Below are 24,001 nucleotides of genomic sequence, written 5' to 3'. Positions count from 1 at the left end.
AATCACCACCTTCCGGAGACACCTGAAACCCCACCTCTTTAAGGAATACCTAGGATAGGATAAAGTAATCCTTCTCACCCCCCCCCCCTTAAAAGATTTAGATGCACTATTGTAAAGTGGCTGTTCCACTTGATGTCATAAGGTGAATGCACCAATTTGTAAGTCGCTCTGGACAAGAGCGTCTGCTAAATGACTTAAATGTAAATGTAAATGCAGTGGTGGGTGGTATAAGGGGCTTTGGTAACAAAACGGATGGCACTGTGATAGACTGCATCCAGTTTGCTGAGTAGAGTATTGGAAGCTATTTTGTAGATGACATCGCCAAAGTCGAGGATCGGTAGGATAGTCAGTTTTATTATTATTATTATATTATTACTAGGGTAAGTTTGGCGGCGTGAGTGAAGGAGGCTTTGTTGCAAAATATAAAGCTGATTCTAGATTTGATTTTGGATTGGAGATGTTTAATATAAGTCTGGAAGGAGAGTTTACAGTCTAACCAGACACCTAGGTATTTGTAGTTGTCCACATATTCTAGGTCAGAATCATCCAGGATAGTGATGCTAGTCGGGAGGGCGGGTGCGGGCAGCGAACGGTTGAAAAACATGCATTTGGTTTTACTAGCGTTTAAGAGCAGTTGGAGGCCACGGAAGGAGGGTTTTATATAGATTATTTTTTTCTACTATGTTATTGACTTGTTTATTGTTTACTCCATGTGTAACTCTGTGTTGTTGTCTGTTCACACTGCTATGCTTTATCTTGGCCAGGCCACAGTTGCAAATGATAACTTATTCTCAACTAGCCTACCTGGTTAAATAAAGGTGAAATTAAAATTAAAATAAATAAGGGAATCACCCGCAGCAAGAGCGACATCATTGATATATACAAAGAAAAGAGTCCGCCCGAGAATTGAACCCTGTGGTACCCCCTTAGAGACTGCCAGAGGTCCGGACAACAGACCCTCCGATTTGACACACTGAACTCTGTCTGCGAAGTAGTTGGTGAACCAGGCGAGGCAATCATTTGAGAAACCAAGGCTATTGAGTCTGCCGATAAGAATGAGGTGATTGACAGAGTAGAAAGCCTTGCCCAGGCCGATGAAGACGGCTGCACAGTACTGTCGTTTATCGATGGCGGTTATGATATCGTTTAGCACCTTGAGTGTGGCTGAGGTGCACCCGTGACCAGCTCGGAAACCAGATTGCACAGTGGAGAAGGTATGGTGGGATTCGAAATAGTCAGTGATCTGTTTGTTAACTTGGCTGCGGAAGACTTTAGAGAGGCAGGGCAGGGTGGATATAGGTCTGTAACAGTTTGGGTCTAGAGTGTCTCCCCCTTTGAAGAGGGGGATGACCGCGGCAGCGTTCCAATCTTTAGGAATCTCGGACGATATGAAATAGAGGTTGAACAGACTGGTAATAGGGGTTGCAACAATGGCGGCAGATAATTTTAGAAAGAGAGTGTCCAGATTGTCTAGCCCAGCTGATTTGTACGGGTCCAGGTTTTGCAGCTTTTTCAGAACATCTGCTATCTGGATATGGGTGAAGGAGAAGCTGGGGAGGCTCGGGCAAGTAGCTGCGGGGGGTTGTTGTCTGGGGTTGGGGTAGCCAGGAGGAAAGCATGGCCAGCCGCAGAGAAATGCTTATTGAAATGTTCAAATATCATGGATTTATCGGTGGTAACCGTGTTACCTAGCCTCAGTGCAGTGGGCAGCTGGGAGGAGGTGCTCTCGTTCTCTATGGACTTTACATTGTCCCAAAACTTTTTGGAGTTAGAGCTATAAGATGCAAATTTCTGTTTGAAAAAGCTAGCCTTTGCTTTCCTGACTGACTGCGTGTATTGGTTCCTGACTTCCCTGAACTGTTGCATATTGCGGGGACTATTCGATGCTATTTCACTCCACCACAGGATGTTTTTGTGCTGGTCAAGGGCAGTCAGGTCTGGAGTGAACCATGGGCTAGAATAGAAGCTGTTCTTAGTTCTACATTTTTTGAAAGGGGCATGCTTAGTTAAGATGGTGAGGAAATTACTTTTAAAGAATGACCAGGCATCTTCGATTGACGGGATGAGGTCAATATCCTTCCAGGATACCCGAGTCAGGTTAGAAAGGCCTGCTCCCAGAAGTGTATTAGGGAGCGTTTGACTGTGATGAGGGGTGATCGTTTGCGGATGCGGATGCAGGCAATGAGGCAGTGATTGCTGAGATCCTGGTTGAAAACAGCAGAGGTGTATTTGGAGGGCAAATTGGTCAGGATGATATATATGATGGTGCCCATGTTTATGGATTCAGGGTTGTACCTGGTGGGTTCCTTTATTATTTGTGTGAGATTGAGGGCATCTAGCTTAGATTGTAGGACTGCTGGGGTGTTAAGTTTTTCCCAGTTTATGTCAACCAACAGAACGAACTCTGAAGATAGATTGGGGGCAATCAATTCACATATGGTGTCCAGGGCACAGCTGGGAGCTGAGGGTGGGTCTATAACAGGTGGCAACAGTGAGATACTTATTTCTGGAGAGATTATTTTTTTAAATTAGAATAATTTGTTTGGGCATAGATCTGGAAAGTATGACATGACTTTGCAAGCTAACTCCCCCCCCCTTTGACAGTTTAATCTTGATGGAAAATGTTGTAGTTGGGGATGGAAATCTCAGAATATTTGGTGGCCTTCCAAAGCCAGGATTCTGACACGGCAAGAACATCAGGTTTGGAGGAGTGTGCTAAAGCAGTGAGTAAAACAAATTTAGGGAAGAGGCTTCTGATGTTAAAATGCATGAAACCAAGGCTTTTTCGATTACGGAAGTCAACAAATGAGACTGCATGTGTCACGTTCGTCATACGAATGAGACCAAGGTGCAGCGTGGTATGCATGCATTCTAATTTATTAAAAAAAGGAACACTGAACAAACGAACAAAACAACAAAACGAACCGTGAAGCTAATATGAATAGTGCAGACAGCCAACTAAACATAGAACAAGAACCCACAAACACCAAAGGGGAAATGGCTACCTAAATATGATCCCCAATCAGAGACAATGATAAACAGCTGCCTCTGATTGGGAACCATATCAGGCCACCATAAACATACAAATACCTAGACCTACAAAACCCTAGACATACAAAAACCCTAGACAATACAAAACCCCTAGACAATACAAAAACTAGCGTATCCACCCTAGTCACACGGTGACCGAACCAAAATATAAAGAAAACAGAGATATCTCAGGTCAGGGTGTGACAGCATGGGGACACACAGAGCCTGGGTTAACCTCCACATCACCCGAGGAACAAAGGAGGGGTAGGATGAGGGTACGGCTAAAGGCTATCAAAACTGGTCGTCTAGTGCGTTGGGGGCAGAGAATTAAAGGAGTAGATTTCTGGGCGTGGTAAAATAGATTCAGGGCATAATGTGCAGACAGGGGTATGGTGGGGTACGTGTACAGTGGAGGTAAGCCCAGGTGCTGAGTGATGATAAGAGAGGTTGCATCTCTGGATGTGCTGGTTATACTGTGTGATGTCACCGCATGTGTGGGGGGTGGGACAAAGGAGGAATCTGAGGCATGTAGAGTGGAACTAGGGACTCCACTGTAAACTAAAACATTGATAACTATCCTAAACAACAGTATACAAGGCATATTGACATTTGAGAGAGACATAAAGCGAGGTATAAAGCAATCACAGGAGTTGATTGGGAGAGCTAGTTAAGACAACAACGGGTAAGACAACAACAGCTAATCAGCTAAGACAACAACAACAAGCAAAATGGCGATGAATGGGCAGAGAGGGTCGATTAACTACACACAGGGCCTGAGTTCGAGGCTAGGGCCGACAGATCAACAATAAAAATAAACAAAATGGAGAACCGTGATAAATGAACAGTCCAGCATGCATCAGCTATGTAGCCAAGTGAATATAGGGTCCCGTGAACAGCAATAGATGGAACAGGTAAGCCGCGGAGTAGTCATTACTACTCTAGTACGCGGGAGACACAGCATTTAAAGGCAGCAGGCCGGGGTAAGTAGAAGCGTCTGCTCCGACGTCTGGCAACGGCTGGTTGAGGGCACAGTGGATGGAATTACATCTGCGGACCAGTCGTGGTGGTATGCCGGCCGCCGTGTCGATAAAGGGTCCGGGCCAGATGGAGAAAGAGGTATTGTAGTTGTAGTAATTTAGTTTGCTAGCCAGGAGATGCGCCTGGCTCACAGCTAACTGGTGTTAGCTTCGGAGCAGGGGAGTTAGCCACTATAGCCACTCGGTAGCAGCTAGCTAGCAGCGATGATCCGCTGTAAAGGTCCAGAGCTTACGGCAAGTACCCGATGGAGTAGTGGATTCTAGCCGTGTCCGGGAGGCTGGGTAGCCGGGTGATCACAGAGTAGGCCGTGCGGTATGCCTGGATCAGGGCTAGCTTTGGGACTAGGTCACTCGGTGGCAGCTAGCTAGCTGTGATGATCAGGAGTAATGGTCCAGGGTTTACGGCAGGAATCCGGCATTGTATTGGAGAAAAACAGTCCGAGGCTGGTAGGTATTATCCAGGTAAAAAAAAACTGTTGGTGCCTGTGCAATAGGTAAAGGCCGCTAGCAGTGGCTAATAATGACTAGATAGCTAGTAGCTAATTAGCTGGTTAGCCTCTGATGGCTAGCTTCTGATGGAGGTTCTGGCTATAAGGTCTAAAAAAAGGTGAGGCGGCGTACCGGAAGGTATATTTAATTTAAAAATAGAAAAGAGATTGAAAATAAATTGAAATATATACAAAAAAAAGATGAAAATTGCAAAAAGTAAACGAGAGGACGACAAACCATGTCTGCACTGCTACGCCATCTTGGGGGGGGGGGGGATGATTAAAGTTAGTGAGGGAGATATAAGACTCCAGCTTCAGGGATTTTTGCAATTCGTTCCAGTCATTGGCAGCAGAGAACTGGAAGGAAAGGCGGCCAAAGGGGGAGTTGGCTTTGGGGATGACCAGTGAAATATACCTGTTGTAACATGTGCTACGGGCTCCAGAAACAGAAGGACTGGAATTTACACCAGTGGACAGCAGGTTGGATTCACTGACACTGCAAGTCGGTGGCTAACCTAATTTAGCAGGCGTAAAAGAAAAGCCTGAGCGGAGTTTCCACTTTGAGTTTTCATAGGAAAAGGAAGCTAGGTTGAAGATAGCTGTATCACTGGTTGGTGGCAAATCGGCTAAGGGTGGTCTGGGGCTAACCTCTGATCTGTCATTGGTTCCTTGTCCTTGTTGTCTTTCTTGCACAGGACAGCCTAGCTGACCTGACAATTTAACACCTTATCCAAAATATTGGATTACTGGGAGTTTCAGGGGTACATCACAGGATACTGCAGCATTGAGAATAAGCCTTGGCTTACCCTGCAGTGCTAAACCTCTCTCACCAGACAAATATAATTTTTGGGGTATAACTTGTTGTGTTATTTCACTGGAATTACACGTTTATTACATTCCCTCAAAACATCTCAGCTAAGGCATTATGTGGATAATTTAACCCAGGTATCATCTTTACTCAGGCAATGGCACATTTTCATTGATCTAAATTTAGACCAGTGGTCTTTTATCTGGACCACCATAAGAATGTTGTGCATGCTGCATAACAGGGCTGAACACAGATAAAGTATCTGGGGTTGAATGAGCAACAAACGTTTCACAGTTGTCCTCTGGAGGGTTAAGGGGCCATTGCACTACGCTGTCCTGTCCTACCCAGACCTACACACTAATCCTCCGGTGGTGACGTCACTCAGCCTGTCTCCAAATGGGACGCGGTGCAGCAACAACTTTGTGGACGAGTTAGGCGTTCGTTGTGCATCTCCCGACGCAACATCACCCGTTAGCTGATCTTTTAACAGACTCCTCAACTTCGGAAACTCTGGGAAACTAAAAATGGGTAGGTTTCAAAATGAAATATAAATAAATGTTTATGTTTGACGTATACGTTTTAGATTGACCACTTTTTCCGTGATTGTTGATTATTTTTGGTCCTCCAAAGTGATCTCTCCGCGCAAACAACATCTAAAAGTGTCATGTTTACAATACTTTCCACCCAATTTATTTTTATCTGACCCGGTTTAGTAGGCTATCAGCATTAGAGTAGTTGACCAACTCGACACAAGACGATTAAAGGGAGATAAGTCTGGAAAGATTTCCCTACTACCAGGCGCAACTCGGCATGGGCTGAGAAGTTCCGACTGGAGTTGATAACCCACATCACTATCAGCTGTCTGAGGAAGTACATTCCTCATATTTCTCTTTGGTTTCTCAACCACTAACTAAATGAGTTATAAATGAGTAAATGAGTTTCACAAATACATGTTTATAATGCCATCTTGTATGAGCAACTTTCCAGTGTAGATTGGTTTTGATTGAAGAGATCATAATGTTTTGACTATATCATTTAGTTGATGGATTGGAAATGCATTCTCCAACAGCTTATATAGAGATGTTTCAGATTGTTATTGAATAATTGATGGTGTAATATCCGTGGAGCTTTATTTGCAGCTACATCTGGGTTTGCAATTCAGTATGAATATATTGAGCTGTTACTAGCGAGTTTGAGAGTTGTGTAGGCGGACAGTGGATGAGTTTCAGTTTTAGTCTATAAACAAAAACCTATATTATGCTATAGCATTTGGGTATCAAAACCAACGTAGAGTCCATAGACTATACACCCTCCATCAAGTTTCGACACTTGTCTCAGGCAGGCTAGGCAAGTGATGCAGTGTCGTGCCTGTGAGGGGCTGGGAGTTGTACTGGGGTGTAATTCCTGTGTCCTACTTGACTCTCTGACTCAGTCCCAAGTGTTGACCATCTGTGTTTCCACCCAGGGGATGCCTGCCTGGCAATAGGGAGCTAGGCGCCAATGCTATGGATATCCAGCAACTTCTTAAAGGCTCGCAGCGGACTTATGGGCTTTGGGGCTCTAAGAGGCTGTCGGCCAGATGGGACAGACAGTATAGATTGAGAAAGAGCACTCTCATTTACCGCCGAATTGCCTATGAGACTGTTAAGCTATAGTCAGTGTCTTTTGTGTTCTTAATATCATATCACACCGTCCTTCAATAATAGGAGTAGAATCATTCTCATTCATGCACAAATAGATTGTTGATGCTCTCCAAGGCAGGCCTATATGTTGCTTTTTTTATTGGGGGAACTGAGCCTTCCCTCTCACAGGATAGATGGATTCTAAGAAAACAAATGGAATAGAGCTCTCACATAAGCCTGTTGATTTGCAGTGGTGCAGCTGAGGCTATGGGGGGACTGGGAGGAGAGAACACTGTCAGTGTGAGAATGTGTATCAGCATTCATTAATTCCCTATGAAGCTCCCACAGTGGCCTCTTTGTGTTCCTAATTTGGCCCTTCTCCTTTGTGTGCGACTTTAGTGGCTGTTGATGCCGAGGGTAGTTCACTGAATTGCAAGTTGCAGAGTAGACTGACCCCCTGTGAAATAGGCCCCTCATCCTCTCTCTCTCTCTCTCTCTCTCTCTCTCTCTCTCTCTCTCTCTCTCTCTCTCTCTCTCTCTCTCTCTCTCTCTCTCTCTCTCTCTCTCTCTCTCTCTCTCTCTCTCTCAGAGGATATTGCCTTGCATTGCAATTGACCATTGTCCACTGCCTCAAGGCTCTGTTCACATTCATATGTCTCTCAGTAGGACATTAAGACAATAGGTCCCCAAGGAGGGATAGGGATGAGAAGTTACCATTGAGTGTAGTAGTGCTGGTGAGCTTCTTATAATGAGGTATTGGCTTTGGTTGTTGAACGTTTCCCGAAGATGTTATCCCTAACGCACGAGAAAGACTAATAAGACGTGATCTAACAGCCTGTAATGTGTTGTTGACTATATTATCACTGTGGAACTGTGGCAAACAAGCACGAGGATCTTTCCAGTGGTTCTGATGGTTGACCTGTTTTGCATAATGAAATGAATGTCTTACAGCTGTTTAGGGATATGTTTTGTTCTACGTGCTTCATGGGAATGCAGGCATGGACTGGTGACTACATCCCAAAAAGTACAGGATGCCTTGAGGACACGGAGAATAGATGATGCCCTTCAGACATTAGACTGTAGGCTACTGGCACTGTCTAAATGGATTCACTGGTGACTTTCTCATGGAGGCGGTGTCACATTTAAAACATTCCCCACTGTTTCTCTGATGCCTCTATGGTGTTAAAGAGGTTTTATAACAGTGGATATATGGACAATGAGGGAGGATGCTTGGCTCTGACTGGGACCTCTGAAGTCCAAGACTTAATTCAGTGAGGAAGCAGCATGGAGTTAGATGTTCCAGATGTTCTGCCAACTTCTACTCAGCTCTATAGTCATGTGACTCTCACCTGTTTACTCAGCATCGGCCTCTGTTGCTATGCATCTCCTCCATGCCAACAGCCCAGAGTAGAGATTGTGGACTCATGCAACACTATTATGGGATCTAAACTATCACGCCTTGGGAAATTACCATGATATAATTGAGGAAGGATAACTGTTTATAGTGCTTGTGAGGATCATGCATGTTTATGCAATACAGCAGCTAAGAACTTACGTTTTTGTTTGCAACACAGGGGCCTACGAGTGGCTTCTAGCTGTTTCATTAGTCAAAGTACTTTACAGATGGGATCATTATGTTTCTGCCATTTCTTGATCTACTGCTGGTTTATAGAAACTCTGAAAGGAGAGAAGGGGCAGATGCGAAAAGGGGAAACTTACAAGCCTGTCATTTTCCATTTTATAGAGACAATTTAATTATATGCTTGTTCACATTTAGGGCTGTCTTGTGACTGCAGGAGTTAAGGCTAATCAAATACAGCGAATTATGGACTTACTTGACTCCGAACAATTCCTCTCTGAGCCAGAACTTGATAGCCAAAAAAATAAAAATAGTTTTTCCTGCATGGAAACTCTCGAACTCCAAAAACTGTTTTGATCTGTACTTAATTGTTCTCTGGAAAGAGTGATTCACCACTGGCGTCAAACCTCAAGATTTAAACATTGCACCATTGTTTATGACTGTAATCGGAGAAAGAGAGAAAAAAATCACTTGATTGCTAACCCAAATCAATAATGTAATTTTAAAAGACTCATTTGATTAAACATCTCATGGGTGCTGTTGTCTGTCATCCGATTGGCTTATCTCTATTACTCATGGTTTACGGGTAGAGTTTAGTGGTGACATAAGTCTTGTGCCAAATGTTGTTAATCTCCCTTAATCCCAAAGTCAGTGTCTCCATTGACTGTAATTTCAGAATGTCATTGTTGACTACATTGACACACCAACAGAGAAAACAGACATATAGTTTTTTTCTGCTTCATGGAAATGATCTATCTCAGATGTTGTCCCTCCTTGGGACTTTTTTTGAACGGCCTGTTTGCCTGGTGTTTGTGCAACCATCTGGGATGTCTGGAAGGTGTCAGATTGTTTTTGTCACACCAAGCAGGGTTACTCTGACATGGTTATATACACAGTGCACACGACTGTGCAGTGACCCTGCATCCTGAGAGGGACGAGAGGAAAGGAGAGGTTCCACATCTTTGAACGTCATGCCACTGGGCGAGTGTTTTTTTTTGCTCTCAGAATCAGCGGCTTGTCAACCGATGCCTGAGCAATAACAGAGGGTGAGATCATTTGTCCCCATGCTCTGATCAGGATTCAAGGTTATCTCTGTGTTGTGGGAGCACAGCTGGTCCATGCCAGGCCCACTCCAGATAATGGATACTGGAACAGGGGACAGCTCATGAATAACGTTTACATCAACATTTTTGTGAAGTCTGCAGAGGCGTAGTTTGGCTTGTTTTCTGTTCAAATACCTGGTATTCTCACATGTGACCGCTGTCATTTTAGCACCTGTGTAGGAATGATGACGTTAGAAAGGATGATGTAATAACACATTTACTCAGACACTGATGCAACCATTTGTTTATTATGTTTCACCAACCACAATTTCACCCCCGTCTCTCCACATACTGTATGTTTTTGTTGTTATTATTTAGACAATTTCATTTTCAGCATTTACCATTTTTCATTACTCTTTATTATGGGTTTGCGGGCATCAAATATGCTTAATATCCATGTTAATGAGGTATTTGTTGAAATAATTTAATGATTTCTGGGCTTCTCTCCATTTGGCAGAGGATCTTACCGAGCATCTTTGGCAATTAAGCAGCAGATGAGGCCCACATATCCTCTCAGACAATCTGAGCTGCTCTGATGTGAAACCACTTAGTCCAACCAAATAAACTCTGCTATTCAATCCCTTTCTCTTTCTCTCCCCTCCTCTTTCTTCTCCCTGTTCCACCTTCCCACCTCTCCTGCTGTCTGTCCTCCTTCTCTTCTTTTCCTTCTCCCCTCTTCACTGCTCATTCTCTCCACTCGTCCACATCTCTTATCCTCTCTTCTCTGTCTTCACTGTGGATGGTTGATTGCCCGGCACCAACATTGCAGCTCCGTCCAAGCGCTCATGTTAATTTGTTGAGCTTAATAAATCCTCCTCCTGTCACAAAGAGGGCCATTGTGTATTGTGATATGAAATGATAGGAACAGAAGTTCCTGAGTGGGAATGCTTGCTCAAGCATGGCCCGTCCCCCTCACTTTTATTAAGGGCCTATTCACTGCTCCACTGTGATGTGTGGGGGCGCGGGGGGGGATTCACTGTGCTAACCTCCAGAGTTCACCCTTGTTAGAGAGTTGTCACATTGGTGCTGGAAACAGGGTGGAATCAGAATGCCTAAAAATATCCAGGATATGTAAATGAGTACATCCTGCCTCCTCCAGAACACTTGTTCCGTTTGACATAGTCGGTCATAATAAAGACATTGACTGTGAGATTTTTTGTTGTTGAGCTTGTTTAAAAAGAAATTAAACTGTGAGTTTTTGTTATTGAACATTACCTCCAGAGTAACAAAAACTTTTTTACAATAGCCTTTTTATTAATAATAATAAAAAATGCATCCTGATAGTATGAAGTACCTTATATAACATGAACAAACCCATGATGGACAAAGTGTCTTCAGATACTCTGTATGCTGGCAGTGGCCCGAGCCTAGCTGAGGGGATATTTGTCATCCCTGTCTGTGGACAAACAGTCTGTATCAGTGTTTTTTTGTACAGCACAGAATGTGTGGTCCACACAAACATTTCCAGAAGGCCTGGGTGAAAGCCGACAGTGGCCACAGACCGACACAAAGCAGACAGTGGGCCACAGACCGACACAAAGCAGACAGTGGACCACAGACCGACACAAAGCAGACAGTGGACCACAGACCGACACAAAGCAGACAGTGGGCCACAGACCGACACAAAAGCAGACAGTGGACCACAGACCGACACAAAGCCGACAGTGGGCCACAGACCGTCACAAAGCAGACAGTGGACCACAGACCGACACAAAGCAGACAGTGGACCACAGACCGACACAAAGCAGACAGTGGGCCACAGACCGACACAAAAGCAGACAGTGGACCACAGACCGACACAAAGCAGACAGTGGACCACAGACCGACATAAAAGCAGACAGTGGACCACAGACCGACACAAAGCAGACAGTGGGCCACAGACCGACACAAAGCAGACAGTGGACCACAGACCGACACAAAGCAGACAGTGGACCACAGACCGACACAAAGCAGACAGTGGGCCACAGACCGACACAAAGCAGACAGTGGACCACAGACCGACACAAAGCAGACAGTGGACCACAGACCGACACAAAGCAGACAGTGGACCACAGACCGACACAAAGCAGACAGTGGGCCACAGACCGACACAAAGCAGACAGTGGACCACAGACCGACACAAAGCAGACAGTGGCCCACAGACCGACACAAAGCAGACAGTGGACCACAGACCGACACAAAGCAGACAGTGGGCCACAGACCGACACAAAGCAGATAGTAGCCACAGACCGATTCAAAGCAGACAGTGGGCCACAGACTGACACAAAGCAGATAGTAGCCACAGACCGATACAAAGCAGACAGTGGGCCACAGACAGACACAAAGCAGACAGTATCCACAGACCGACACAGTGCTGATGTGCATTCACACCCTCATTGAACAGGCCAGCCTACGCTTGGGGACTGTATCGATGCGACGGAAATCAATAACCATTTCCAACATGACCCAGAACTATTGCCAAGCTTCGGTTAAACAAATAGCCTACACAGATCATAAAGTATATAGGCTAGGGCATAACAGTCACTTTGTTTCAGGGTCAGGAATAGTGGCTTGACATAATTGGTATATAGTGATAGACAGCATCATGCCTAGCTACTGATACCAGGGGGCAGAGGTATCTGTAGGTTGTGACATCATTTCCTATACTAGTAACCCAGAGGCCCCAACCCTTCAGTACTCGATCAGGATCTGGGCCAGTAAATTAGCTAGTAGGTCAGAGGGCGAGATGGGGGTTAGTGATTGTGTCGTCAAAAAATGGGGCTGATGCAATTAACAAGACAGACTACTTCCTTTGGATTTGTATCTTAACTTTGTGGGAGCAACAGTATTTTAATGATACGAGTACGAAATCGTACTGTATCTCTGCAGAGAAAGAAAAATAATCAAATCCAATAGGACCGAAGCAGCCCCAATAATCTTTCACCTTCCATTTTATAATGTGCCTGAAATAGACAACTGGCAGACCCTTTGAGGTGTTTTCGCTGTCAACAGCTCAAGTGAAATATTGGAGCCATTCAACACACTTCAACATACTGCGGTCAGTATCTCTCATCGTCTTCTGACCTTGTTCAAGACCACCGCTTGAACTTCTCATGTTGTAGCCTTGATCTGTTTTGTTTGTATTTTAGTTCAGTTTTTTATGGATATATATATTTTTTTAAATAAAAAAATAACTGTTTGACTGTGGATGGCAGTTAGGGTAGCAGCAACAGAGTTCAAGTGAGTCCAAATGATTTGGAGCTTCCAGCTAATGCCCTCCAGGGTCATCTGCAGAGAGCCAGAGAGAAAATACCCCCAGAACACAGTACGCTGTGGGAGACTGGGAATGGATTGTGGTGGTGGAGGACTGTTATATACCTTTCATACCTAGACGTTTTTCCGCTTACTTTATCATGCCACCTACTTTTTGACACCTTTTCTTTATATCTGAAAGGTATTGCAACAAAACCTGTACTTTTATTACTGCCAACCAACCAAGCCATGATTGCGGTAATGTATTTAAAAGTCCCGCCAACCCCTCGCCTTTCATCTTACCGTCTTTGGCACACATTGAATTATGAACATTCTGTTGTTGTCCGACATCAAACTTGTCCTTGTCGACCACAGAAATGCTTTGAATGCATTTTTTTCTCTCCATTTAAATGTATGTAGTTCTGTCCTTGAGCTGTTCTTGTCTATTGTCACAGAAATGCTTTGTAATTTAGCTTGGGGGAATGCACACTGCCATTTCATCTTTTTTCTCTTGACTTTGATGGGTAAATATTTAAAGGCAAGTTTGTGGTCATACGCACATCTTTAAAAACATAGGTGCTGGGCTAATAAAGAATAGTAGTACAGAAAAAGAAGGCCCTCACACTTTTAAAGCTCCCAATTCACCGCTTTTCGATTCTAAACGGATCTTCGTCAAGTATTTAAAGTCTTCATCTCCAGCACCACCCCAACATCAACATACTGTTGGCGGACCTACTGGTTAACGTAGCCTGACTAATCAGCCTAAACACAAAACAGGTGAAACCAATAAACAGAAAGGGGGAAAAGGATCAGTGGCAGCTAGTAGGCCGGTGACGACAACCACCGAGCGCCACCCGAACAGGAAGGGGAGCCACCTTCGGTAGGAGTCATCAACCAATTAGCAGGCAATGCCTACTCATAATTGGTTGAAATCATACGACGCACACCAATGATGTCATTATCTTTCTCTATTTTCTTTACTACAAAACATAGAAGCGCACAATTTTCACTTTGATGTTGGGGTGGTACTGGACATGATGAATATGACATTTCCCTTTAAAGGCCCTTATATTTAGCTAATAGATTCTGGGTTAAATATGCTCTATGTAGAAATCGCTCCGCCATTTCCTGGTTGCAAAAATTCTAATAAATCGCCTAATTTCAGTTTACGTGACAAAACAAGCAAGTATAGTGTATAATCATTGTGCCATTTAAACTGCTGTTAAATATATTTTCCATAACCAAAAATATATTATTTTCAAGTTTGAGGCTTATGATAACTGGAAGTAAAAGACGCAAAAACTAAATTTAAGGACGGGAAGCATAGAAATAGCTCACATAGAACAGATCTACCACTTCTTAGGCTTGCTTTCACAGAGAAGGACAGATCTATAGCACACCTTTCTATGCAAATTTGATTGGGTCGCCCAAAAAGCTACGTATTGCAGCTTAAATACTTAATATGCATAAGTTTCTAATTTAAACTACAAATCGCTAGTAATCGCTAATCTGTCATCAGCCAAAATAGCTGTTGGGGAGTTTGAAAGAAGATTTTGTGATTACATCCAATGTGGCAAAATAATGAAATAAAATCCAATGGGACCGAAGCAGCCCCATTGTGCTTTCTGAAATCATCCTACAGAGTTTCGTCCAGGTCAGAGGTTTTTATTCTGGACATGATCGAACAGAGCAGATTCTAATGCGGTTCCAAATATTATTTCAATTATATTCTGTTATATTCCTTTATATTAATTCTTATCAATAAAGTATAGGCCATATGTGTGTTGATTGTGATCAGGGCAGTGGAATGTAGGCTAAGTGTGTCTCTTGTCTGTTTAAAAAAATAACTATTGATTTCATTTGCATGGCGCAGCAGACCAGTAACATAATAAACTCAAATGCTATGCTATTCTTTTGAAAATACATTTGATTAGTCTTATAATGTTTTTGAGGACCTGCATGAACAAATGAATAATGGATTTCTTTGTCTAGCCTGCTCATATAATTACCAGAACATAGAATGTTTTGAGTGGCCAACTTTATATTCACCATAACAGGAAAATCAAGGTCATTAATTACTAATTATTTACAAGTAGGCTATGACAAGCTGCTAACCTACCGTTGTGAATGTGAAGAAATGAAAGCAGTGGAATGTCAGACTTTAAATAGGGGAATAGAAACTACAGCTGTCAGGTTAACGTATCTTGCTCCTTTCCGGGCGAAAGCAATGGCTATATAAAAAGAGAATGCCCACAAGATAGAGGTAAAAAATAGGGCTGTTTAAAAGAAACATTGACCAGTTGTTTTTACAGGCAACATACTGTGAATCCTATGTGCAAGCAAAATTACAGAAGGAGGCTGTAGGACCAGCCTGTTGGCCAGGTGCCCATGGAGAATATTAAACAACTTCACAGATAGCTCTTTGTGCTCGGCTCCTTTAGCACTGCTGCTAAACAACCCGTAAGACAAAGGCGTTCTGGGGTTCCCCCAGTGCAGCGCTAAGAGGTGTTCACCATATGAAGAGGCATGCTGGCCTGCCCCGGGCCATTCACAGGCAGCCAAAAGGGTACGCTGTATCGAGCAGACTTTTAAATGCAAACTAAATTAACCCTTTCATACTTCCTCTGGGCCTCTTCAGGACAACATGAACAAGAATACTTTTGTGAGATCTGGTTTAACAGCCCTTTAACACGTATCTGGTGGTGTTTACCTGCTGCATAGCTGCGGATGGATACTGCTTCTGGCATTCTGATGGAATTTGCCAATGGCTCGATAGAGTGATATCCTCTTCTTTTGACTCGTTTTATGTGAATAAAGAGAACTCCGTTTAATATTCATCAAATCCAATCAAGCAAATTCCAACCCCCCAAATACTGTACACAAATGTTCAATGTTTACGGAAAGATGTCAAATGAAAAGACACTAATTAGACCAACGTCCTTATAACCAGGTCATAATTGATCACTGCTATTCAAAGATACGTTTAAGAGATAAATCAGTTGAACTATTCCAAAGGTCATCATGTACACACGTTGCCCAACTCTTTTTAATTGAAGAATATTCTTAGCACATCTTAGATGTTACAGAATGTACACATGATGACCCCCCTCCCCCCCAGTGTCTCAGAGGGTTGACCGTGTTAGCCGAATTGTTCTGCTAGGAATGCTTTTCCTGTGGAATGAATGAAGGCTCTGAGTCAAGCTCACATTGTCCACCTGTCATCCTCCTAGGATTATCTTGATAGACATAGAAGACACCTCTGCCCGGCAGATGAAAATATCCAGAATAGCGGAGCATTCTGTCTGGATAAAGCAACAGCTGCAGGAAACCCATTAGCTTGTGTATCCAAGGATCACATTTGCCACTAAGACTGTTTGGGGATTGAAAAATTGGAATAAAGAATGTAGTTTACAGTATCTAGACGCATGACTGAGCCTCATATTCTCTCAACACAAATATGAGAGATGTAGAAAGATATCTGGTGTGTTGGCTGGTAAAGAATGATCAATATTATTGGTAACATTTATATCTTGACCAAACTATACCGGAAGCATTTTTGCTGGTGTCTAGCTAGCATCACTATGGTTCTTTGGTTAATGGGACAGTATTTAAGCTGAGAGGATTTTGTATCCTTCTAGTTCATTTAGGAGGAAATGAGAAGCGAAAACATTGAGAACAGTGTGAGAGCTGCAAAGCCCTGGACTAAGAGAATGTCAATGAGAACGAAGCTTCAGGGCCTGGGAGAGGAAATCCCAGATGTTCCTGTCTGAAAAACAACTTGACCCCCGTAACTGTGTTCAGTGAGCAACACAGACCAAGGGAGACCAGGGGAGAGGAGTTAGCAGTGCTGTATGATATTTAAACTGCTGCTATGTCTCATAATTCATTTCAATGTCGGACATCTGCCCTATAAGAAACTAATGCTGTAACAATAGAGAGGCCACAGCTGAGATGAAAAAAAGAATGCAGTGAAGGAGAGAGAACATCTGGAACATAGGGAGCGACCAGCTTCCTGGTTTACTGTTACCCAAACAGGTTTGGGACCAATTAAAGAGCTTTGTAGAACCGTATTGGGGATACTGGACCTTATTAACCAGATGTGCATGAGAAGTGGGATTCAGTGTTTCCTCTCTCCTCGTGCCAGTGTAACGGATGTGAAACGGCTAGCTTAGTTAGCGGTGCGCGCTAAATAGCGTTTCAATAGGTTACGTCACTTGCTCTGAGACCTTGAAGTAGTAGTTCCCCTTGCTCTGCAAGGGCCGCGGCTTTTGTGGAGCGATGGGTAACGATGCTTCGAGGGTGACTGTTGTCGATGTGTGCAGAAGGTCCCTGGTTCGCGCCCGGGTATGGGCGAGGGGACGGACGTAAAGTTATTCTGTTACACCATACTCACTGCTTTATGAACAGGGTGAGACGTCAGTGTGTGTGTGTGGGGGGGTGTGTGTGTCATCTATTTGACTTGACCAAGCTCAAAGCTGCTGGTTTCATTTAGGCTTAACAAAAGCTGTTTAAGTCGCCTGGCTGGCTTTTCAGCTGTGGTCAGTTTTTTTCTGAACATAAAAAATGGGATGATCATTTGCTATGTTTTTAGACCTGATGTTTGGCTATTGGCACTGGAATTGAGGGATGTCTGTGTTTTTCGTCTGTGGTTCACAATTGGACGGGTGAATCTAATGAGGAACAGCATGGCTTCAGGACATATTGAAGTATGCACTGTCAGATGCATGAGCCGAGCAGTTGGAAATTGGAATTCAGCTTGCAGACTATAGTGTCTATAAAATGATGTCTGTTATTTTTCACATTCAGATATACCAAACAGTTGATTAAAACTGTGTTGTGTCCTTCAGGATAGTTTAATGTACACATTCAGCTACAGCTGAGAGCAGGAGACATTTCGAAGTACACTACAGAGGCTGATGGCATAAATGGGTCATCCACAGTCTGTGTTTTCACTACTGCTCCCTCTACTCTACCAGTGGGTATTTTGGGACCCTACTTGCGGTCCTGTATGAACTGGGGTACAATTATGCACTTATAACTAAAAGTACAAAGGATGACCTTACAGGGTACCACTACAGTGACAAGTGAATGGATGAATGCAACAACCATCTCTCTCACTAACAAATACAGTCATAGGTGTTAACTCTACAATTGACCCGAAAGGCAGGGCACTCCCATATACTCAGTGTTAAGTAATAAAGCCTTATTACTCTAAGTAGTGTGCTCACTTAACACTGAGTATATGGGTCCACCTACTCCTACTCTTTGAAAAAAATAACACTGGAGAATTCTCTGTGTAGAGTAATGTAATGATCCACTTAATAAAATAGATTAGTTTCCATCTTCATCTTACAACCTGTGTGACCCTATATTCACTTAGTCCGAATGAAATAAAGGATAACTGGTCAACGCGTCTCCTGGTTGGTGCCTGAGGCCAGCAGCGGGGTGGGAATGCCAAGTTCAGGTTGCAGCAGGTCTTTGTCCTTCCAGGATCCAACTCCAGGATGCAGATCATAGCTCACATAGCCGGGTTAGGAGGGTTAGGAGTGCTGCGTGGCAGAACAAAGGCATTAAAGCGAGCTGCCCCATCCATTCCTCTGTTGTCATAGCGCTGCTGATGAATCCTGACACTCCTTTAGATGCCTGGCCTGTGGAGATAGAGAGAGAGGGGGGGGGGGGGGCTCTGGCTGGGCTGAATGGAGAAGGAGGTCCCCGTGTTAAAGATGTCTGGGAGCCTCGAGCCCCGGAGTTAGAGTAGGGTAAACTGTTGGGTCAGGGGTGAGAGGTTGGCAGCGTGATGCTGGAGACAATAGGTATGCCGATACGGAGACCGCTGGAAGAGAAAGAGTTCCCAGCAGCTGTGAGAGAAGGAGGGAGGAGGAGGGAGTAGGGGGTGGTCATGGGAAACCCCCAAGATTAGCCTGAGAGTTTTGTCCCTGTGTTTCATTATGTCTCCATGTGTGTGTGTGTGTGTGTGTGTGTGTGTGTGTGTGTGTGTGTGTGTGTGTGTGTGTGTGTGTGTGTGTGTGTGTGTGTGTGTGTGTGTGCGCATGTACTCTTGTGCATGTCCCTACCCCCTGTGTGACAAGTAGCAAAATTAAAGACCTGATCAGAGATAATGTTATGCACAATCATAGCAGCTGCAGCATGGGAACTTCTGGAAAGTGATTATAGTCTCATTGGAAATCATTGGTACACAAGTAAAGCACTTTTCTTTGAGATACTATCTGAACAATAAGTGTATTTTTGCCCTTAATAGAATACAGGCTTATATGAAATTTAGAGCATGAGCAACCTCATGCTTTCATACATGCAAGGAATATTAAATTCATTATAATTCCTTGGCCACGGGCAATGGCCAAACTGTATGATCCATACTAACCTTCTCATAGATAGCGAGGTAGGCCTACTTATCAATTCAATTCCAGCACTTTTATATTGAATTCTATAGGAGCAGCTGTTGTTACTAATGAATATTCATGTACACAGTTGATTTCTCAAGTCTGAGGTTATTCACATGGCTGGCTAACAATGTCAAGTTTGTGTGCCTCTCGTTGCCTGAAGGACATGTTCAGATGTACTGAGACGTGAGAAAGTAGCATAAAGAGGGCAAGAAAACAGTATTCAAGAGTCAAGTAACACAGTATTCTCACGATGGAGATACAGCAGATGGCTGGCAATATTAGTGTTTACTGCTGACTAATTACAGCAATGAGTTTTTGAATTATATATGATACAAGTAGCAGTACCATGAACCTTGTGCTGGGTTAAATATACAAGGCTTATGATGATGAACATTGTATTTAGGAGATTAAGTTCACTGAGGTGAGGTTCTGTTTCGTGCTGTATATGGCTCAGCTCCAATGAACAGCACACACTTCAGATCTGTGCTTATTGAGTCTTCTCTGAAATTATAGATCAGCAGAACAAGTGGGTGCAATTTCAGTTCCATTATCGTTTGTCATCACGGAGACTTAGAGCTTTATTAGCAGGGCTGGGATGTGTCAATGTGCCCCTCTCTTCCCCAGATAGAGAGAGAGAGAGAGAGATACAGTGAGGACGGAGGGGACAGATTGACTCAGATTAGAGGGATTTCATCCACCCGTGCGGCTGCCTGACTAATGCCTTTACCAAATGTGTCTTCAGACACACAGAGCTTACACCTGGAAACAGTTTCTCTGAAAGGGTAGATCTAGCCTGATGATCAGCCTGTTTGTACTTTAGTCAAAGACAATGATAGAAGAATTGTAGCACCAATTTTTTTTATGTACTGCTCAATGTCAAATACAGTTTGTTATTGTCACTTGGTGACAAAGAGGGTTGTGCCAATTGCTTTTTAAGAGTTCTGTTCATGACCTTTTCTCTGTGAAGAGCCTCCCTCCCTCTCCAGTTTAAATAATTCCCAGACCTTTCTGGAGAAGATGGAATGGTTTCTGAGCAGAGAAAGGAACCCATGGCTCGCCTGTGGAGTGGAACATGTAATTCCAAATGCTCCTATTAGTGGCTTCTTCTATTCCAGAATAATTATTGAATGAGCTGCATTTACCCCTGTGAGCCATAGTGATGTGTTTTGTTTTGATTTAAAACCCAAATTGTTCGAGTGGCCCATATTTTCTGGGGTAACGAGAGTGTCTTACTGGTTCGTATTCTTTCAAAACTATAAACATACAGTACATATAGGCCAATGGGACCTATCTATAATTTGTATTTGGTAGTATTGCCTTTAAATTGTTTAACTTGGGTCAAACGTTTTGGGTAGCCTTCCACAAGCTTCCCACAATAAGTTGGGGGAATTTTGGCCCATTCCTCCTTACAGAGCTGGTGTAACTGAGTCGGGTTTGTAAGGCCTTTGCTCGCACATGCTTTTTCAATTTTCTATAGGATTGAGGTCAGGGGTCATTGTCCATTTGGAAGACCCATTTGCGACCAAGCTTTAACTTCCTGACTGATGTCTTGGGATGTTGTTACAATATATCCACATAATTGTCCTCCTCATGATGCCATCTATTTTGTGAAGTGCACCAGTCCCTCCTGCAGTAAAGCACCCCCACAACATTATGCTGCCACCCCCGTGCTTCACGATTGGGATGGTGTTCTTCGGCTTGCAAGCCTCACCCTTTTTCCTCCAAACATAACGATGGTCATTATGGCCAAACAGTTCTATTTTTGTTTTATCAGACCAGAGGACATTTCTCCAAAAAGTACAAACTTTGTCCCCATGTGCAGTTGAAAACCGTAGTCTGGCTTTTTTTATGGCGGTTTTGGAGCAATGGCTTCTTCCTTGCTGAGTGGCCTTTCAGGTTATGTCGATAACCTGTTTTACTGTGGATATAGATATTTTTGTACCTGTTTCCTCCAGCATATTCACAAGGTCATTTGCTGTTGTTCTGGGTATGATTTCCACTTTTCGCACCAAAGTATGTTCATCTCTAGGAGACAGAACGCGTCTCCTTCATGAGTGGTATGACGGCTAGGTGGTCCCATGGTGTTTATACTTGCATACTATTGTTTGTACAGATAAATGTGGTACCTTCAGGAGGGATCCTTAACTTGTGCCTCTGGCCTGGACAAGGCTCTTTGTGGTAAAAGCGACGCTTATCAAGTCAATTAGCAAGTAGCGAGGTATACATGTAGCTCTCCAAGTTCAGGTCCAGATGACATGGACGGACCATACTACTTGAGTGTATGTAAACTTCTGACCCACTGGGAATGTGATTAAAGAAATAAAAGCTGAAATAAATCATTCTCTCTACTATTATTCTGACATTTCAGAATTAAAATAAAGTGGTGATCCTAACTGACCTAAGACAGGACATTTTTACATGGATTAAATGTCAGGAATTGTGAAAAACTGAGTTTAAATGTATTTGGCTAAGGTGTATGTAAACTTCCGACTTCAACGGTACATGTACGCAGTTCTAACCCAGCCTTGTCCTGGTGGCAGCGTTAAAATGAAGACAGGGTCCTGAGGCTTTCATCCTCTTCGCTATCTGCATTCTGCCCAGCCAATGGCTCTTCTAGCCTGATGGCAGTTTCCAAGGTGGAACAGACAGGAAGCACGGGTAATGTGAAACATCTGGTGCTGCTCACCACAGCCAATCCCAAAGGCCCGCTGGAGGTGCCAGCTCTGGGAGTGTAGAGTCACATGAGAGGCGAAACGTGGCTGCCAGGCATCCCCCAGTGTGGCTTCTCCCCTTCTCTTCTTTCCTCCAGACCTAAAACGACAGCAACACAAACATGCAATTTGAGAAGCACTGAGTCAGACGTCCGGGGGATTATTTAGTCAAACACTAGCTTGCAATTACACCAGGCAGAGAATGTCTCCTAGACCAGAGAGAACAACACAACGAGTGGTGTGTCAAACATCAAACTAACTTCAGCAGATATGGGTTTCTAAAGAGAAGCATAGTATCTATGAAGAAGATAGCTAAGGTTAGCTAAGGTGATGAACTTTCAAACACAGCCAACATGTTGACATGGTGTAAACAACGCCTGTCAGGCTACTGGAGTTTTAAAGCACAAATGCCTAATGTGTTGGTATGCATGACGTGATTGTGATTTACCACACAATGACCCTGTGGTTTGTTTGCAAGAGGTTGACAATATATCAAACTGTGGCCCCTGAAGTGTCCCCTCAAGCAGTTGAAGGAGTTTGGACGTATTCCATGTGTTTTTGATCAGCATTCAAAGGCTACCGGCTTGAGGTGTAAACAACATGGTGTTGTGTGAACGGAATTTATTTCCCCAGTTCTTTAGTTGTGGATTTGTGTACATTTGAATTTTACAAAGTTGACTTTATCCAATCAGCTGTTATAGCTAGCATGTCAGTTTCACTGTAAGCTCAAACGTTTTCACGAGTGAAGAGGTAAACAATGCTTTCAAACTATGATTGCATTTCTATTCTGACCATTCAGTCGTGAGTTCCACATTTGTCCTAGCCCGTTGCCTTAATGAGGCTCATTACTGACTGAAAGCCTGTTGTTGTATCCTCCTCCCTACATGAATCTCTCTGTAATGAATGAGGACATATTCTTAAACAGCAGCTTTACAGCCATAAAAGAGAGGTATTTCCCAGAGGAGGCAGGTTCAAGGGCCTCAGACGGTACATCAGAGCATCAGAACAATGACTGGGCAACATTAGCTACACTACTGGGGTTAATTGGACACATACACGTTGAATAATGCTTTCTTAAAGACCTTAGCAAGGTCTCCTTTACATGGACATGCGGGCTGCATTTTGTTATGGGTTTGGTACATACGCTGAGTATACCGAATGTTAGGAACATCTTCCTAATATTGAGTGATTCCCCCCCCTTTATTTGTCGGGGCATAGACTCTGCAGGGAGTCAGAAGCGTTCCACAGGGATGCTGGCCCCGTGTCGACTCCAATATTTCCCACAGTTGTGTCAAGTTGGGTGGATGTCCTTTGGGTGGTGGACCATTCTTGATACACACGGGAAACATGAGCATGAAAAAAACAGCAGTGTTGTAGTTCTTAACACAAACCTATGCGCCTGGCACCTACTACCAATACCCTGTTCAAAGGCAGAAATCTTTTGTCTTGCCCATTCACCCTCTGAATGGCACATATGCACAATCCATGTCTCAATTGTCTAAAGGTTTAAAAATCCATCTTTAACCTGTCTCCCCTTCATCTACGTTGACTGTAGTGGGCAGCAGGTAGTGGTTAGAGCTTTAGACTAGTAACCGAAAGGTTGCAAGATTGAATCCCTAAGGTGAAAATCTGTTGTTCTACCACTGAACAAGGCAGTTAACCCACTGTTCCTAGGCTGTCATTGAAAATAAGAATTTGTTCTTAACTGACTTGCCTAGTTAAATAAATGAATTTGACCTGGTCAGTCTATGTAATGGAAAGAGCATATGTTTTGTAGACTCAATATATGTGTGCGCTGCACACTAGGCTAACTATAAGTGGTAGGTTGAGACTTGTTCAGCTAGATAAACTACAGGGCTCAATGTTACATGTGTTGCATTTGTTCTTGTGGAGCCACTTACATTAAATGGGTCAACAAACAACAGAATGGATATGCAAAACAAATCAATGACATAATGGACGGTGCAGCATGCCAACCATGCCGTCAG

General features: G+C 43.5%; 1 protein-coding gene across 1 annotated transcript in view; it reads left to right on the top strand.

Annotated features, from left to right (window-relative positions):
• The first annotated feature begins 5,731 nt into the window (after positions 1-5,731).
• The window catches only part of gpm6bb (glycoprotein M6Bb), a 49,974-nt gene continuing 31,704 nt past the window's right edge, over positions 5,732-24,001 (top strand). Inside the window, exon 1 of the mRNA XM_035773520.2 lies at positions 5,732-5,891. Within this exon, the coding sequence (XP_035629413.1) occupies positions 5,888-5,891 (4 nt within the window). The 5' untranslated portion in view covers positions 5,732-5,887. The remainder of the gene's footprint in view (positions 5,892-24,001) is intronic.

The sequence above is a fragment of the Oncorhynchus keta genome, chromosome 7, assembly GCF_023373465.1.
Source record: "Oncorhynchus keta strain PuntledgeMale-10-30-2019 chromosome 7, Oket_V2, whole genome shotgun sequence".
In the NCBI taxonomy this organism is placed as follows: Eukaryota; Metazoa; Chordata; class Actinopteri; order Salmoniformes; family Salmonidae; genus Oncorhynchus; species Oncorhynchus keta.
Note: the sequence above shows the minus strand (reverse complement) of the source record. Positions and strands in the feature narration are given on the sequence as shown.